This window comes from Protomyctophum parallelum (assembly GCF_964188405.1).
Source record: "Protomyctophum parallelum genome assembly, chromosome: 12".
Taxonomy (NCBI): Eukaryota; Metazoa; Chordata; class Actinopteri; order Myctophiformes; family Myctophidae; genus Protomyctophum; species Protomyctophum parallelum.
The window spans coordinates 35,361,902-35,381,634 of NC_139712.1; the positions used below are offsets into that span (position 1 = coordinate 35,361,902).

The following is a 19,733-nucleotide window of genomic DNA, read 5'->3' on the forward strand; positions in this document are numbered from 1 at the left end:
ACGCTATACTGTAGTAGCACATCGGTGGTGTGGGAAAGTTACACCTAGGGATGGGTGGGAGATTACCAAGTGGCCATAGTTGATTCGTTGGGAGTGAGAATGTGTTGGAGAATAAGAATAAAATAAAAATCTCACCCGTACGCGTGTGAAGTGAGGGGCGCTCTTATCATTGTACATCACCCGTGAAGTCTCCATTCATTGTCAATGGGAATTTGAGAAATTCCCATTGACAATGACTTTGTGTAGGACAAAAATAGCCCATTTGCTCGTCCACATATGACGGAAATTCTCCATTCATTGTCAATGGGAATTTAATGTTTGTGTAAGACGAAAGTCTACACTAATAGCTGAATATAGGAGGGGCTTCGTCCCTCAAAAAATTATGTTGAAAACATTTTTTTTTTAACTCTTACAGTATATACCTGCACACAAGACTTAACACTGAAGATCACCTTGAGCCTTGGACCGTGTAGACGGGGTGCATGGGGGCCGGCATTCCTTCACACCTGGCCGTGATGGAGACCAGAGCCACAGGGGCGGGACTGGTCGTGTAGCCGCTGTGTCCGTTGGTCAGGGTGGGAGGGGTCTCCGCACAGGGCCGGGGCCACTGAGGCTGTGACAGCTTGACGTTGGAGGAGTCACTGTGGGCGTGGCTTGGAATGTGCGACAGGATCTGTTTGGTTTCGTCTCCTTGCGGGGAAGACGCAGGGCTGGGGGTCTTGTATTCTTTAGGCAAGGCTGTAACGATCATGACATTTATGTCTGTGATTAATGATATAATTGGTGTTTTTGGTGTTGAATATTCAAACATATGAATAAAAATTGCATTATGTTTGCCAAATTAGCTTTGTAGCTGATCTACAAGTTCATGACATGTCACAAATTGTGATGCATTGTGAGCTTGTAGATCCGGGGTGAAAGTGGGTTAAAGGAGTGTGGACAATGACATAAAACATCCATCAAAATAATGATGAAAATCTGTAAATTTCATTCAGCCGTTTTTATACAAATGAATGAAAACCATGGAAACTAACTTATATGCAAATTAACTGTGATCAGTTAAAATAAAAGCGATCAGGCAATTATGTGATAACGGTGACAGCACTGGTATCTCAATTTGTGGTCCGGGGGCCCTCAGGGGTCGAGCTCAAAGCTCTACCTCAGACTGAGGAAGAGCTTTGAGCTCGAAACGTGCAATACGTTGTCACTCTGAATAAAACTGCTGCTCTATAAGTGAAGACAGTGTGCAGGACCCTTTTCTTCTCATGATTCGCATTTGGTTGCCGGCTCCTACGCACCTGTCCTTGTAGGTGTGTCGTTGAATATCGTGAAAATGTTTTGAAATAATAATTAAAAACAAAATCTTGGAAACAAGAAATAAAGGGACCCATTATATTGTGTCCGGGACCCACAAACGGGTCCTCCAGTGTTTGAGAAGGACTGGCCGACAGTACCTGATGAGGCGTCTGGTCTGAGCCCCGTTTGGTCGTCAGAGCTCTGAGCACCGTGGCCCATCAAGCTGCTCGTCTGTTGTGGCGACTTGGCGCCAAGACTTGGTGTTCTTGGTGTCGAAGGCCTGCTGTTTCGTAAAAATAAAATAAAAGACGTGATCGGTATCGAAATCTTTCACATAATGGGTAATATTTAATTTGGTACGATATGTTCATTTAAATTGCAATACTTTAGTAGGCCTACTTTCACTAAAACGTGTTTTACTTGTAACACAGTACTGTATTTCTACTTTGTGGCACTGCTATTTCATCCCAGACTTTTCAGCCCGTGACCCAAAACAGAAATTAGATATTTGCCCGGGGCCCAAACTAGTGAAAATAGCAGATCTACAAGCTCACAACTTGACGCTTCGCCCCACGTTGTGAGCTTGTAGATCGGCGAAATTTCTTAAATATTTGTTCTAATTCAGTTTCATGACATTACTGAAAAAATATATCATTGGATTTTGTTATTAATTCATTAAAGTTTTTTTTTGCTATTTTGGGAATGTACTGTATTTTTGAAAATGTTTTGAAACAATAACAATTAAAAACCAAATGTAGGAAACAAAAACTAAGGGGACCCATGGAAAACAATGTTGTCCGCAACCCAAATAATATGGGTCGGGACGACCCAACAGTGGCCTACAGTACCTGCTACTGTTTCCAGTATACGTATACGCAGAGGAGTACACCGGGTGGTGGTACTGCACCTCACTGGGTACTTTGGTGTCGGTGGCCTGACGCAGCAGCTCCTCCACCTCCACGGGGGTCATCTCCGCCAGCGCTCCTCCGTCGCAGGCGCGTGGCGAGCCGCTGCCGCCGTCCCGACGCAGCGCGTACACCGACTTCCTGCCGTCCTCGTAAACCTTCACGCCGCGCTCGCTCGCCGCCTCTGGAGTGATGGTGGCCGTGGCGACCACCTGGCTCTCGCCGGTTCGCATGTCGCGCTCCACGCTTATCTCCATGGCGAACATGGCTGCCCACCGGACAAAGGGTGGACATTGGGAAAGGATGGGAACAGTATTTCATTTTCAAAGTTACATATTGCTATCAGGAATAAACCTTTTATGTTTTTTTGGGGGGTAAAATAATGCCCTAATTTTTTAAAAACTATAGTATCACACAAAAATAGCAAAAACATCCAATTTACAAGTTTGTAGATTGCCTATTTTTGCTATTTGCAGCAATTTAGAGAGAGAGAGAGAGAGAGAGAGAGAGAGAGAGAGAGAGAGAGAGAGAGAGAGAGAGACGCTACCTTTCTTGGGTTCTTCTTCATTGGTCTGTAGTTTTGGACTGGTGCTCTTCTTCGCTGGTGCTGGTTGGAATGTGAGTGGAGTCTGTGAGACTGGTGATGGTGGGACAGCAGTCACAGCACCTGAGGTTTAGTCACACAGTCAGTGGTGGAAGAGCTACTCAGACTCACAAGGAAAAGCAGCTATACCACAATGTAGAATAAAAGGAAAAAGGTCCTTAAGTAAATGTACTTAGTTACTTTTCACCACTGCAATACATGCACACTTAGTTAACTTATTTAGCCATTGTTAGTGTTGATTTGGACTTAGACGGTTGTCAGTGGCGTACACCAAAGTAGCCGATCTACAAGCCCAGCTGGCTAGTAGACGTGCGCGAATATAAGAAGCCGTATGTTAGGTCAAGTCAATTCATGCTTAGTTTCCAACTGCACGCTGCAAAACAGAAAGCTTCATAAAGGGTGTCACGTAATCTCTGGGAAAAATGAGCGCTCGCTCGCAGACCCCTTCCCAAAATGTTGCATCCTCTGATGCTGTGGTTCTCAAACTGTGGTCTGGGGTCATGCTGGCAAGTCACGGAAAGTACGAATGCTCATTTCTCATAAGGTTATGTGACAGTTGGTCGACACAAATCATAAATTGACCTTTATACAAGATAGTATTGAGACATGCCAAAGAAATATAGCATGGCAATTACACTTTGGGAAGTGTAATTGTTATGGTTAAAACAAAATGTAATTATTCTTCTATTTTATTTAAAACAAAAATAGAGTTATAAGCTCTATATTGTGATATAGTCATTAGTATATAGTAGTCATTATTATCGTTATTGTGATACACAGTAGTAGTCAAACATATAATATAATGCATACTTCGTTGCTGTCGGGGACAAACCTCATATATACTGTATGTTCATATTTCTTCATATTTATGTTTTTTGTAAATTAATGTCCTACTTAATCATACAAAATGTCGCACAAATAGAATAGCTGATCTACAAGCTCTCAATAAGATGCAACGCAACGTGTTGTGTGAGGTTTTAGATCGGCAATTTTCACTATTTAATGAAAAATAATCACAATAAAATGAATGGTTTCGGACGTACAAGGTTTGCACCGACCAGCATGTACATGCACAATGTAGGACTGTTATACGGTATGTTAATAACACACATGCTAGTACTTACCAGCCCGGAGTTCGGCGTTCAACTCCTGTGTGTGAATAAAGTTGTTCAAGTTCAAACGAGCCATGATATCACGAAGACGTCTATAGCGATACTCAATGGTATAGCAGAAGTCAGTGATTCAAATAGCCTGCATCCTGCATCCTTATAGTCTCACTAAATTGAGAAAAGAACGCAATGGTGTCACCCTCCGTGGGTCCTGGGATGCAATACTGCACTCTAACGTTGTTGAAGTAGGACTCATAAAATGTTCCTGGGACCCTGGATCTAAAAGACCACCCCTGGGTCCCGGGAACCATTACATTGAAAACCTATTTACATCACTGCAATGTATTAATTTAAGTAAAAGTAGAAACACCACAATGAACAAGGCACAAAGTCCTGTATTCAACCTTTTTACTTGAGTCTAGTAAGTAAACCAAGAACAGCAGATCTATAAGCTCACAATGTGTTCCAGCATGGCACGCTGTGAGCTTGTAGATATGCAATTTTTGGCCCCCGGAAATGGATACTGCGGTTCAAGTGGTTAAAAGCACCAGAGGACAATGAGCTTATAGCGCTTTTGTCCACCATAGTGATTTTGTGACAGAAGGATACCAGCAAGAATGAGTGGAAAATATGTAGAAGTTGTTAGTGAGACCAGCCATGCTGTATGGCTTGGAAATGGTCGCATGATGGAGGTGGCATAATTGAAGAAGAAGAAAATATAATTTCTGGAAGCCATTAGTATTGCCTGACAGTACACCTTGCAGGCACACTACAGATGGAAATAACACAACCACCCACACATAAACAGCGCGCACACATTGTCTCCAGCAAATGCATCTGGTTAGACAAACAAAGCCATTTCCAACACAGTCGGGGGTTTAGGAATAAAACATGCAGCATGTGGATTAGCATATGACCTTAAAAATTAATCAGCCAAGTCATCAGCAACAATCGAATAAAAAATAAACACATTTCAGCAACCTCACAGGTGTCTGATTACACATCACAGCAATCTGAGATTTGCATGTCAAAACAACGACCCAAGCAAACTGAATCAGAATCAGCTTTAGATCAGATTTACACGGTTGGGCTAACAGTTCAGTCGTGGACAAAGCGGTCAACGCCAGTAGGCCAGCTGAGTCAAAGTTAAACATTTAAACACAGCAGATCTACAAGACATCATGTAAACTTTAAACGTTAAATGAAGTTGAAAAAGTGCCCTTCTGGGCACAGGTCTCCACCAGAATTCTTCCTCAGCCTAGTGGGAATATGCGTGCACAGTTTCATCGCAATCGGACGCTGCGTTGAGGAGTTGTGGCGATTTGTACAAAGCGGGCTACTCCTGAAAACTGTAGGAGCCAATCGTGGCCAATCAGGACGGAATATGATAAATCAAACAAACCTGTCTTGATCACATGACTATGCAGATCATGTGTACGGATTTGCGTGAAATTTGGATAAAATCTGAAGGAGTAATAATAGAAAATGTGTTTTACATATGTCGGCCTCCTGGTGGCGCTATAAAGAGCAGATGTGAAAAATTCCAGACAAAGGTTTTTCCTTGGCCTCTAGGGAGTTGGCATACAAAGTTATCCACAGATCCGTGCAGTTAGAGGTAAAAACACTTTTCGGCCAGTTATAGCGCCACCTTGAGGCTGAGTTGAAATTGTTCATGTGGCATTTCGTCCTCGGCCTAGTGGGAATGTGGTTGCACAATTTCACGGAAATCACGCGATGTGTTCATGATTTGCAGCATTTTGTTTGAAACTGAGCACTCCTGTGAACTTTGGAAGCCAATCTTAACCAATCAGGATGGAGTGTGAGAAATCTGAAAGACCCGTTTCGTTGAATGGCTCTAGAGAGACTGTGTACCAATTTGCGTGATGTTTGGACAAAATCTGTAGGTGTACTGTGCAAAAACGTTTTTTGCACAAAGCGGCCTCCTGGTGGCGCTATAACAGGCCGTTCTGGAAAGTTTGGGGCAGAGGTTCATCGTTGGCATCCAGGGAGTGTGTTTGCAAAATTTGGCATCGACCGGGTTAACGGTGGCCGAGATTAGCTGCTCACGGACACACGGACGGACACACGGACGGACGGACACACGGACGACGGACGGACACACGGACGGACGGAGTGCAAAACATACTCTCCCCCCATGCCTTCGGCCTGGTGGAGACAAAAAGCAGACCAGGAGGTGGCATGGCTTCGCAAAGCCCCGCCTACCTTGATGATGTCCTCGGGCGTTCGCTCCACCTCCTTGAGGCGTCGCAGGATGTCCTTCTCATTGTCCGAGATGTCCAACTCCTGCGTTTCCAGGGCAACGATCTCCTTGTCTATCCTGTGGACAAGATCCAACAGAGGTCTTTAACGTTTTTCAGAACAAGGACCCCTTAGCTGGGAGAGAGATGAAGCAGACATAGACGTTTCAAAAAGTATTCATTTAAAGACCTGTAAGCCTCGGACAAAGCCTACTCGGATGATTGAGAAATCATGAAAATAAACAAAAAATATTTACTAAAAAGTAATTACTGTAGAAAGAAGAAAAACAACAAATAAAAGTTCTTTCTAAAGTTCGACCCAAATAATTGTGTTTATTGTCATGTTTTGTCATGATCCCAGTAGCAGACATATAGGCCCTCATTTATCAACCGTGCGTACGCCAAAATATGGGTGCACGCCGAAATTACCAAAATCTTCGGCATTTACCATTTCCGCCAAAGCTTGAAATTGAACTTGACAAATTTCAAAACTCACGTCTGGTCGAGAGCTGTCGTACACTTTGTCCTCACCTGTTTTTCTGTCGTAGAACAGCGGAGCAGCATTGTTTGACCAGCTGAGAGGCTGTCACAGGCATCTAAACATATGTTTTCACTCCTAAAATGTATAAAACTAATAATAGCCTACATGTGAAAAAAATATATTTTGTAAAAGCATGTCATATGAAATTGGTAGGATATTATCATATTTCCAAGTGTGCAAGCTTATTAAAATCGCGCAATTAAAAACAATGCTGCAAGTCATGCTTAAGCCATTTAAACAGTGTTTCGCATGAGCGCATACCGGTAGCCCCCCCCCCCCCCTGTTCTCCTATACGGCAGTGAATGCTGGACCCTGAAGCCAACCCTGCAGAAGTCCCTTGACGGGTGCTACACCAGAATGCTGCGTGCAGTACTTAACAAGACTGTACATGTCACTAACAAGTCTCTGTATGAGGGATTACCAAGGGTGAGCCAGAAAATAGCAGCCAGGAGAATGAGACTAGCAGGACACTGCCAAAGGCATCAAGAACTGCCAGCCAGCAAACTGGTGCTCTGGGAACCAACACACGGGCATCTATCACGAGGACGCCCCACGCTAACATACGTGGATGTACTCAAGAGCGATGCAGGAGTGCAAAGTACCAACGGACTGGCCGGATGTATGGAGAATCGGGATGACTGGAAACGACGATGGAGGGCTCGTCTGAGGACGACCTAGAGAGTTTAGCTTTTCTTTTCACAGATAAGTATAAGTCTACAGCCATGTCTTTCTCACGTCTCGTCCTTTTAATTAAGGATGAATCTGACTCCACTCCACTACAATTCTAGGAAGGGGACAGTAGGCTATTATAATGACTGAACCACTTAAGCCCTATTTCAATTAGCAGATTAGCAGTGATAATAGCAGATATGTGGCCTTGGTTACAGGAACTAAGTAACGTTTCCGGGGACTTACTCAAACGCTGCACACAAGTGTTCAATGTCCTTCCTACATCAGGACCTGAACATGAATTGTGATGCCAAAAAAGATAGAAGGGAAAATGTAGCTGGCCAGGGCTCTGGACTCAACTCGTTTCATTCAGCTCAGACTTATACAGGTTATTTCTACCCGTGGATGTTGCTCTATAATCAGGCACTAGCTGAGTTTAATAACTTGACATGACTCAGCCGTGACTGAGGGAGACAGGGATCCTTATGCCACTGCGTAGTGCGTTAATATAATACATTACAATGGTTCAGGCTACATGAGTGCTGTCTCTTTGATGTGATAGTAGGCCTCGAGGTGTGGAGATGTGCAGTGGACAGAGCGACATCTAGTGGACGAACGTCAGCTCTTGCAGTGGTTCCCAACCAGGTAACCTCCTGTGAGTTGTTCTGTGGCTGAGTGTTATGTGTAATGATGTTACCTGTATTGTTCTGTAGCTGGGTGTTATGTGTAATGATGTTACCTGTCTATGTTGCTCTGTAGCTGAAGGCTCTGCTCTCGTTCATCTTGGACCTGAAGTCTCAAAGCCTCTTGCTCCTCCTCCGTCTGCTGGCTCAGACTCAGCCCATCCATCAACCACTGTTCCCTCAGAGCCTTCTTCTGTTGGGCACGCACAGTACATGCACTAGTATCATATATATCATATACAGTATCAGATTAAAATGGGGTGCATTTTGCATCCCAAAACGCAGTTTATAGTTAAGGGACGCAATAAAACAACGACCTCTGCATCCACGGGATGCACTACTGTACTTATACAAACACACATGAAACTGTTTCCTATAACATGCAAGGACTATTGTTTTAACCTTTATTGAAATTGTAATCAGTGATTGGTTAGTTGTCTCTCCTGCAAGGCCAAGGCTCCAAGAACAGTCAGAAATGGTAGTTAAGGGCTTTTATTTTCCCCAAACTCCTCCACCAAAGACCATTACAGATTCAACAGCGTGAAAACAGGAAAATAACAATAATAATAATAATACTGAAATAAACACTTGAGCAAACACTACGAACAAAACCCAACTGGATAAGAGCTCTCTTCAGGCTGTACCCTGATCACACAAGGCCCTGTAGCTCTCCCTCAGGGATGTTACCTGTGTCATTGCCCACTTCTAACTAACTAGCCTGTCCCTGCAGCCTCCTTTAAATAGGAGTGGATCCTACCACTGGGCACAGACTCAATTAGCACATTTCTTCTCAAATACTTCACTAATATAAATAATTCCATCAACCACCTTGAATAAACAGTAACCTAAAGATTCTCAATAATGTGTTACAATTAAACAAGTATAAATCAGAATGAAACTCAATGACAATTACTCAAAGCATAAGGAGAAACACCCCTCTCCTGCATAGCACTTGGCCCCTTCCTCATCAAGGGAAATGCCACCAGCAGTGCAGGAGAGACAACTAACCAATCAGTGATTACAATTTCAATGAAGGTTAAAACAATAGTCCTTGCATGTTATAGGAAACAGTTTCATGTGTTTGTATATAGGGCATGGGTTACCCTGTGACAGTACTACTGTACAGTTTTTTTTTATTCTTCTGTTTATAACCACATTATAACCTTTATACCTTTATATATTGAAGTTTCAGTTTCTCTTCGTCGATCTCTGTCCGTTTCTTGGAGATACCCTCCTGGACCCGCCTCTTGTCCTGGGGGACCAATCACAGCACCATGCACAGTCATGAACCAATTTAACTTAATCATTTGATTATGAACAGCAGATCACAACACGTCATAACGTTATTATCAGCCTAATCTCTCCATCTATTATATTTTTAGGGGGAAAAGTGTTATTTCTGATGAGGGCTAGGCTAGGTGCACAGAACAGAAAAACTAGAATTTGTGCAAACTAGAATTTGTGCTCGCAATTAAGTAAAATAACGACAAAACCTTTAAGGACTATTTCAAGTATTTTCAACCTACCTTCATATAATTGGTCCTCACTAATGCTCATTATAACTGCTACCATTTTTTGTCTACTTAATTGGTCTGTGTCTCAGAGGAGGGCTGTGGACAGTTCAGAAACCTGCCTACCAGTGACATCTCATCGATTCCAAGCTAATATAAACTGCAGTCTTTCTCTTCCCTGAAAGTTAGCTGGCTGTAGCCTAACAGAAGCTATTGTTCTCGCATTAATACAAATAATTTAATAAAATAATGTGAAACGTTTGAAATGACTAAATCTGCCTACCCATGATGTGATATCATGTCACTGGTAGACAGGTTTCTGAATTGTCTAGTCTCTACCCTCCTCTGAGACTGAGAGCATTACCAAGTATGGGGCGGCAGTGGTTAAAGGGGTAGAGTGGCCCGTAGAGCAGCTGAATGGGAACCGGGAGGTTCCCAGTGTCGTTGAGCAAGACCAGACGCTGAACCCCTAATTGCTCCCAATGTGCATGTTGGTGCCTTTCATGGTTTCCTCCACCATTGGTGTGTGAATATGTGAATGCAACGCACAATCTATGTAGAGCGCCTTGGATAAAGGCGCTATATAAATGCACCATTTACCATGTTACCATTTAGGACCAATTATATGAAAATAGATTGAAAATGGATGAAACTGTCCTCTCCTCTGAGTACTTCTCTGACCACTACATAACAACAGTGCAGATAAATGTTACGACATGGAAACTATTTGTCCTGCTGGCTTTGGACTTGAGCCCATGCACAGCTGCTCCGTGCCATAAATCGTTGGTGTCGAGTGGAAACCTTGTATGTCAAAAAACGGTTTCTTTTCAGAAAATTGAAAAAGAAAATGAATGAATAATACGTTTCATTGGTTCAATATTTATAAAACCCTCAGAGACACACTATATATTTTACTATAATTAAAAAACAAGACAAATATTATTTATTTCTATTCTTTTATGACACTTATATGACAATTTAGGACAGCATAGGTAAAAATAATAATAATAATAATACATACAATGCTGTTTCTGCCCGACAGCAACAACATGTAACACACCGTCAACTCTGACAGAATATACAAATGGGTGCGCGTGCAGCCGTGCATGTGCAGCCGTGCGCGTGCGTGTGTACGCATGTGCCCACCTGTTCACAATAACACTTAGCCAGTTGTTATGTTACAAATAGCATCACAGCAGCCTGGTGTGGTTAACATTATTGTCTTATTTCAGTATATTCTCTTGTCTCACATCGAGTTGTGGATTTAGATTATTGCAGAACATACATTAACCAATTAAGCCTTATTTTGCCTTATCATTGAAAATAGCCAATCTAGCTTGCAGATCGTCGGATCGACAATTCTTGCCAAAATGTGTCGTAAAAACATGCATTAGTGGTTCAGACAATGCCCCTGCCATCTCTGTTTCCCCCACAAATGGAACCCTGCTTTCAAAGCATTAACATTCACATCAGCAGCCTTGTTTGTGTGAGAGCTTTCCTCCCACCCACCCTTTCTTCCCACCCACCCACCCACCCACGCACAGTCAGACACACACACACACACACACACACACACACACACACGCACACACGCACACACACGCACACACACGCGCAGCGCTAGCGTAGAAAGGGCTCATCATTAAACCCACCCACACTCACCGTCACCACTCCACACTAATATCAGTGTGTGGGAAGATGGAGGCAAATATTTGTGTTACAATGTTCGCTTCATAAAAAGGATAATTCAAAGATTTGCAGAAATGTATATAGTATGTATTACGACGTGGTTAAAATGACTAACGTAATTGAAAATACTTTAGCTGAGGAAAATAAAAGATGCAAGACTGACTCAGATGCAATTTCTCATTTTACTGAGCTCACTTACGTGTTTCGGCACTCAGCCTTCCTCAGAGCAAACTTACAAAGAACCCCCCCGGTACCCCCCGAAGGGCCCCCACTTCTTACCGTAATGGCCTGCAGTCTCTCCTTCAACAGGTCTGCCTCCTCCATGCTGACCCTGCAACACATGTACAGGAAGGTCACAGAGGTTAGAGGTCACAGGAAACAAGTGAAACCACAGCAGCGCCTAGATTTTGCACGCGGGACATATCACTCCTCAACCATGTCTGCCTAACCCCTTTCATTCAGCAGCCAAGCCCAGTAGTCACTTGGAGAGGCACCGCACACAGAAGCCACGGGTGAGTCTTAACCGGCCACGTACCATATGTATGTCGGACATTACCTACCCTAGTAACCCTACCCCTAACCTAACCCTAACCTCAGTCTTAACCGGCCACATACCATATGTATGTCGGACATTACCTACCCTAGTAACCCTACCCCTAACCTAACCCTAACCTCAGTCTTAACCGGCCACGTACCATATGTATGTCGGACATTACCTACCCTAGTAACCCTACCCCTAACCTAACCCTAACCTCAGTCTTAACCGGCCACGTACCATATGTATGTCGGACATTACCTACCCTTAACCTAACCTAACCTCAGTCTTAACCAGCCACGTAGGTCAGACTCCGTCGCGGTCTAAAACATTATCAGCAACAAATATATATTTGCGGTTGCCACAAAAATAGAGGCACAAGCTGGATTCGATTCGATACCAGGAGGTGTGGTTAGTTGGGAGTCTAATGATTAGTGAGGCAAGCCACTGAGGTGCTGATGGGGCATTGGGTCTGTATTAGAATATGACAACAAGCCACTGAGGTGCTGATGGGGCATTGGGTCTGTATTAGAATATGACAACAAGCCACTGAGATGCTGATGGGGCATTGGGTCTGTATTAGAATATGACAACAAGCCACTGAGATGCTGATGGGGCATTGGGTCTGTATTAGAATATGACAACAAGCCACTGAGGTGCTGATGGGGCATTGGGTCTGTATTAGAATATGACAACAAGCCACTGAGGTGCTGATGGGGCATTGGGTCTGTATCAGAATATGACAACAAGCCACTGAGATGCTGATGGGGCATTGGGTCTGTATTAGAATATGACAACAAGCCACTGAGATGCTGATGGGGCATTGGTTCTGTATCAGAATATGACAACAAGCCACTGAGGTGCTGATGGGGCATTGGGTCTGTATCAGAATATGACAACAAGCCACTGAGGTGCTGATGGGGAATTGGTTCTGTATCAGAATATGACAACAAGCCACTGAGGTGCTGATGGGGCATTGGGTCTGTATCAGAATATGACAACAAGCCACTGAGATGCTGATGGGGCATTGGTTCTGTATCAGAATATGACAATGCCCAACTCTTGTAAAAAATAAAGAAACCCTGCCAGAAACCTCGCCCAGTAGGGGAGAGGTAGGGGAGGACACAAGCCCTTGATGGGTGATTTCTTCATTCTGCCATCTCTAGTCTGCACTGTACACACAATTTAGGCATTTAGCAGACGCTCTTAATCCAGAGCGATTTACATTAAGCAAGAACAAAAACCATGGTAATACATAAAATAGTTATCATGAATCATATGTAAGCTAACAGTGGAATATCTATATAATGAAACTATATAATTAAACTATGTGTATACACTATAGAGTGCCATGTCTACATAAAATGTTGAGCCTATGCATACGCCTGTAAGATTGTCGAGGCTAGGGCAAGTGCTACGGCAAGTGCTACGGGCTGAACTTGTGAAGAGGTGGGTTTTCAGACTACGGCGGAAGATTGGGAGTGAGTCTGCAGTGCTGATATTGCTATGGGAAGTGCATCCCATAGTTTTGGAGATGAGAGGCTGATCTGAGTGCGCGGGAGGGTACCTATGGTTGCTTTGAATGCTACCATCAGAGTTTTGTACTAGTCTGTGTGGGCAGCAACCATGGGAACCAATGGAGGGAGCGGGGGGGGGACATGTGAGAAAGGGGGGAGAAAGAGGGGAGAAAGCGAGCTGCAGCATTCTGGATCACACAATAAAAATAATATCAGTGTGTTTCCCAACCTGTGGGCTGGGGCCCACTGGTGGAACATGAGGGTACTGCAAATGGGCCCCCAAAACGAATTGGCTAAACACAAAGGATTTAATGCTAAGAAAAAAACGTTGGTTTCCGGTTGCCGACCGACTCTATTAAATATGCGCGACTCATATTATTTTATTGGCATTTGGTTAAAAAAAAAAAAAAAAAAAAAGAAGCTCAGAATGTGACCGAGTACGACCCAAAAGGTCTTTATTAAAATTAAAATTATCTTTGATGAGACCATTGGGACGCGCGAAGTCAAAATAAAGTTATCTTTCGTCTAAAATATCACGTGCGCAAATGTTTTGGAATGCGTCATCGCGAGGAGACGCACAACCCAACACAACACAACAGTGACAACATACAGCATGGACCTGTGCACGGTGTCTGTGACTGTCCACTGCCCGTGCAAAGCACCGCCACAGATCATACGATTGAGTACAAAAACATTTGAAGACATTAGTGATCGACCGATATGGTTTTTGGCCGATATTTCCGATCACCGATTAGTGGACAAATCAAAAAGCCGATAGCCGATATTATGAGCCGATTATTTAAGTAAAAAAAAAAGTTTTTACAGTAACATAAATTCCAACACAAGAATTCCTTGAAATGCATTATTGATATTTATCGCTTATAAAAAAGGAAGTGCAAGAAGCACCAACATCGTTTCAGTAACACTTCCATCAAATGCAGCTTTTTTTTTAATTGCATGTACTGTAGCAGCATATCTGCTTATCTGCGTATCTATGTATGTATCTACCTATATATTTATCTATGAATGCACCAAGTGTGTGTGTGTGTGTGTGTGTGTGTGTGTAATTGTCCAGAACCGCCCCAAAAAGGCCCCTGCCCGGGCTCTAGACCGGGCCCATGCCCAGCATCCATATATGGAGCTGGCCTGTTCTGACCTCACAGCACTCCATATTTGGGCATGCCTGACACAGAAGACAGAACTCCACAAGCTGGCTCCCTATACTCCCTATTTGGGCATGCCTTACAAATAACTCCATATATGGGCATAAAAGGGAGACAGACATAATTACTGGGTGGGGCATTCATTTCCAACTTGCATCGTTCCAAGTAGGTCAGTGCCCAATGGGCTGTAGAGGCACTACTAGTTTATCAAAATTGGTGATCTACAAGCCCACAACACATTGCAGCATGACATGTTGAGAGCTTGTAGATCTGCTGCCCAAACTCTCCAAAGCCATGTGACCCTGTTTGCCACTTTCAAGATCACTGGCCACTTTTTTAATGCATGTAGAATTTGTTTTTACCATTCATTTCATAGCAATAAAAGACTATGTCTCAAAACACTGGCCAACAATAAAATTATTGGCAACTAATTATAGCCAACATGCATCATATTAGGCTGGTCAGGATGGGGGGAAAAAACGTTGTCCTTCAGTTGGCTGACGCACACACACACACACACACACACGCGCGCACACACACACACACACACGGACACGGACACACGCACACGGACACACGGACACAACAGGCAATCAATAAAACTTGTTACAGCTGTTGTTTTGCAGCGTTAGCAGGCAGCAGCCAAGCTAGGCTAACGTAGTTCTACCACTGCTCTCTGTGACTGTCCTCTCACGTGTGGATTTTATTTTGGTTAATTGAAGATGAAAACAGCAAAGCTTTTTATGGTTACAAGGTTAGTAGCCTATAGACCGATTCCGTACCGGTTTCATGGTCGCAGCCTACGTATTTCCTGTAGGCGGACTCGACATAGCTGCGGGAGCAAAACCCTCACCAGGCGCACCTCTTCCACTACAGTGAACGGCAGAGTGACTGATGTTAGTTTGCCTCAAACTTTACTCCTTTACCTGATTTTTTACTAACACTAACATTACAAAGATGCCCAGAACATCGAGATGAACCTTTGTAGTTTATGGCTGCTCCAACAGTAGTGGCAACATAAAAATAAAATAAAAACGGAATGTCTAATATCCACCGCGATGGCGGAGACCAGAGCCATTGAGTAATGGTTGAGACAAAGCAGTGAAAGATACATAACGCCAGTCTTACCCAATACCAAATATTTATGTTTTATTAACACAAGGCTGCTGTACTTTATACCTCATACTTTAAATGCTTAGTATGAGGTATAAAATACAGCAGCCTTGTGTTCATAAAACAGAAAGATTGGGTATTGGGTAAGACTGAAATTATGTATCTTGCAGGATTCTTCACTGCTTTGTCTCAACCATTACTCAATGGCTCTGGTCTCAGCCATCGCGGTGGATATTAGACATTCCGTTTTATTTTATTTGTTATGTTGCCACTACTGTTGGAGCAGCCATAAACTACACAGGTTCATCTCGATGTTCTGGGCATCTTTGTAATGTTAGTGTTAGTAAAAAAGCAGGTAAAGGAGTAAAGTTTGAGGCAAACTAACATCAGTCACTCTGCCGTTCACTGTAGTGGAAGAGATGCGCCTGGTGAGGGTTTTACCCCCGCAGCTACGTCGAGTCCGCCTACAGGAAATACGTAGGCTGCGACCATGAAACCGGTACGGAATCGGTCTATAATCCTTTCTCCTCCCTTCAGTGGCCCTCTCTCTGACTCCGTGTGTGTGTGTGTGTGTGTGTGTGTGTGTGTGTGTGTGAGAGAGGAGACGTCAGTCTGTAGAGCGGCGCTAAGCCGTGTCTACTCCTCCGGTGGTGGCGCACTGGGAGTCGACAGACACGCAGCTATACATTTCCTTACAACCGTACTCTACCGGATTTTCAATGAAAGTGGTTGTTTCACCATGTTTGCGCATTTATGAGAAATATAATAATCGGCCGTTTTTTTTCGATTATTTGTTTTTAGCACCGATACCGATATTAATTAAAATCATGAATATCGAAGCCGATAATCGGCCGTGGCCGATTATCGGTCGATCACTAGAAGACATAATTAAGGAGGTGAAACCGTGCCGGTGTCGGTTTAAGTCCGCAGAAGGGAGACACGACCGAGCGGATAAATGGACTATCATCTCAGCCGACATACTCTCCCCCCCCACCCTGGAGCCTCTAGGCGCCCACTCGCCCAGGCTGGGCATGTTTGACTTTCGGTATCTAGCCCTGAGATGCGAGGAGGAGGAGGAGGAAACCCATTCGGCAAAAAAACCCTCTACGAGATTCTAAATGTTTGGGCTAGCTTAGCCCCATATATGTGCCCTCTCCCTACGCTCATTCTGTAGCTCCGAGCTACAGAATGAGCGTAGGGAGAGGGCACATATGGGGCTAACGTTAGCTATGTTTTTGTCTTTTAATAACTAGCACTATAGCTAGCTATGTTGATGCCAGCAACACGTTCTAACTTTTTATGTCAAAACATGAGCTGGAAAGCAGAGGTTGTTTTACGTTAGGTGGGTTGTTGCTGACACCAATGTAGCCGTCGTTACCTAAAACTGGATGGCCAATAAATGAAGTACGCGTGATTTCACAATGTTTACAAGCATGAAAGATTCATGCCACCCCAAAACACAGGCGCAACTAAATAAAATAGGGGGCTTGCAAATGTAGTCTTAGACCTGCCATGATTCCACAGTTCAAATGAACTGAGTTGCAGGCAGGAGGAGGCGCAGCAGTTTGACGTGACTGTGCATTTCATTACTGTCAGAGCCTTCTAGTTACTGTAAGACAGTACAATTTACAATTTAGGCATTTATCAGACGCTCTTAATCCAGAGCGATTTACATTAAGCAAGAACAAAAAGCATGGGAATACATCACATAAAAATAATTTATCATGAAACATGCATATTAAGTATTCAACCAGTGTGTGGACATTCTATTCAACGTTTTCAAATGTTTAGCTGTAGGCATGTAGTGTTATGTGTACTTGAACCATTCATTATTTAAAAGATGGTATTTCAGGCAAATATTGAAGTTATTAAAAAAGAAGCCTATCCATCATTGCCGTAGGAAAGAAAGTTAAAAAAAATCCTTGCTACCCATCCTTCCCACGAAAAAATAAATAAATAAAATAAAATAAAATAAATTCCTTGCTACCCATCTTTCCCACGAAAAATAAAATAAAAAAATAAAATAAAATAAATAAATAAATAAAAGCATGACTGGAAGCACTTTGCGAGCGTTGGAGGCGAGACAACAGAGGTGGCCATTAAAAGAAAATGTCATGGGTTCAAAAGCCCTATTGTGGAGAGAAACTGGTATTGCACGCACGCACGCACAGAGGACTGCTCATGTTCTGTTAGTTGTACCGATTATGGTCTTCGTTTTGAATTTACAATATCCATGATATACACAATTGAGCCGGTAGTGAATATGTCACATCAACATGTTTACGCCGATGTTATTGGACAATGATAAATCTCTACTTGACAGCACTGTTTGTACTGGAGAGAGATAAGGAGAGTCAATGTTAGACTGATTGAAAAGAAACGTCCCTGCTTAATAATCTGGTGACTGATATTGGCTGGGTTTCCCAAAGGAAATATGCATAGTGAGTGGGCGTGTGGTTCTTCACAACACCCCCTTTCACTGTGAACATAGATATTCCGTGCATAGATGTGCCACACAATGGTAGGCCTAAGGCCTATGGTAGGCATGAGGCCTATATTGGTAGGCCTGAGGCCTACCATACCGGCCTGACCGGTCAATAAAATAATGCTGAATTAACTAGCTTGTATAGAGGGTATGCACATGCATAAAGTTAATGGCAAATCGAGTGGCAAAGTGAGTGGCAGAGTGAGTTTAACGTCGTTTAACGTAGTTTAATGCAATCAAGAGGACTTTTCTGTTTGTATGTATGGGCTGTCAAGGCCAGAAAGTAGTTTTTTGGCACTCAGTAGGCATTCCCACATAAGTTCCTGGTTTGATGATGATGTCACACGCATACCCTCTATTGGTAACTTCGACTGCACAATAGCCTCCCATTTAACTTCCTTGTATAGGCCTATATGTATTAACCCACAATCGAATGTTATTCCATTTAATTCACTTGCACAATGGGACAGTAGTATTTTGAAATAAGAGTCTGCTGCCTGCTGGCCAGACTGATTAACGCAGTGACAATTCGGATTCTCGGAATGCAGTGATTCATGCTGGAACCCAGGCTAACATAACCACACGCGCAAGCCATGGGGGGAGTCTTAACCGGCCATGCATGTCGGATTAGCAGTAGTCGGACTAATGCGCAGTTCCCCATCGAAAACACATCCCTGCGTGTGCCAGTGACACCAAAGAGATGTGAATGCTAAGCACTGCAGCTGGCGCATGTGTGTGACACGTCATGTTTATGAATGATGGATTTATATGACAGGCCAGCTCTAAATGGCTAGGCGGGGACCTGCCATGCCAAGGAATATGGAATATGTGACATCACCATGTGGTTACACCGATATTTAATGGACAGTGATAAATCTCTACTGGACAGCACTGGACTAGAGTGAGAGGAGGAGGGGCAAACAAACAGGCATAGATAGAGAGAAAGACTGGGACAGACAGACAGACAGACAGACAGACAGACAGACAGACAGACAGACAGACAGACAGACAGACAGACAGACAGACAGACAGACAGACAGACAGACAGACTGAATAGACAGATCAGAGATAAGCAGAGATAGAGCGACAGAGAGAGAGAAACATCTTTGACAGAACATTATAGGAATCTGACATCACAGTGTGGTTACACAGAGTGTTAATAGTAAATGTGTTCTGTAGAGCACTGTGCGTAGCCAGGATCTTGGCTTTAGTAGGTAGGTGTACTGCCTCACAATTAATCTGTCTGTCACGCACACGCATGGAACAGCCGCATGTGCTGCTGCCAGTGGTGGAAGATTTACTGCACTTATAAGTACAATTTTGACAGTACAGTCTGTATCATTCCATGTGCAATCCGTGTCAGATATGGATTAAATGGAAGATAATGAAACGAATACCTGCAGCATGTTCAGTCTTACAACAATATAGGCTAGACGCTGTTTGGTGCTACTTAACACCCTTTAGGACGTTTAGGTGCTACTGAACACCCTTTACTTCTGAACCAATGAAAAGTAGTAACAAGCGCATCAGACAAAACCTCTTAACTCCATTGGACCATCAAACCTCTCCCCCTCTCATGCAAGTAATTGACAATTATCTAATGTCACAGCACCAACTTTAACAGCTTCACTGCATACCACGCTAAACCCGCGTTT

The 19,733-nt window shown here is 43.4% G+C and overlaps 1 protein-coding gene across 2 annotated transcripts in view; it reads right to left on the reverse strand.

Moving 5' to 3' along the window:
- Positions 1 to 19,733, reverse strand: part of LOC310868144 (palmdelphin-like) — a 34,157-nt gene that overhangs the window by 4,998 nt on the left and 9,426 nt on the right. The window contains exons 2-11 of one of the 2 annotated variants that reach the window (XM_083778410.1): positions 11,545 to 11,596; positions 11,233 to 11,253; positions 9,237 to 9,317; positions 8,122 to 8,258; positions 6,138 to 6,252; positions 3,930 to 3,954; positions 2,749 to 2,868; positions 2,145 to 2,469; positions 1,455 to 1,579; positions 453 to 738 (exon numbers count right to left, since the gene is read on the reverse strand). In XM_083778410.1, coding sequence (XP_083634536.1) covers positions 453 to 738; positions 1,455 to 1,579; positions 2,145 to 2,469; positions 2,749 to 2,868; positions 3,930 to 3,954; positions 6,138 to 6,252; positions 8,122 to 8,258; positions 9,237 to 9,317; positions 11,233 to 11,253; positions 11,545 to 11,589 — 1,280 coding nt within the window. In that variant the 5' untranslated portion in view covers positions 11,590 to 11,596. The remainder of the gene's footprint in view (positions 1 to 452; positions 739 to 1,454; positions 1,580 to 2,144; positions 2,470 to 2,748; positions 2,869 to 3,929; positions 3,955 to 6,137; positions 6,253 to 8,121; positions 8,259 to 9,236; positions 9,318 to 11,232; positions 11,254 to 11,544; positions 11,597 to 19,733) is intronic. The other variant, XM_083778411.1, reaches the window with a different exon arrangement.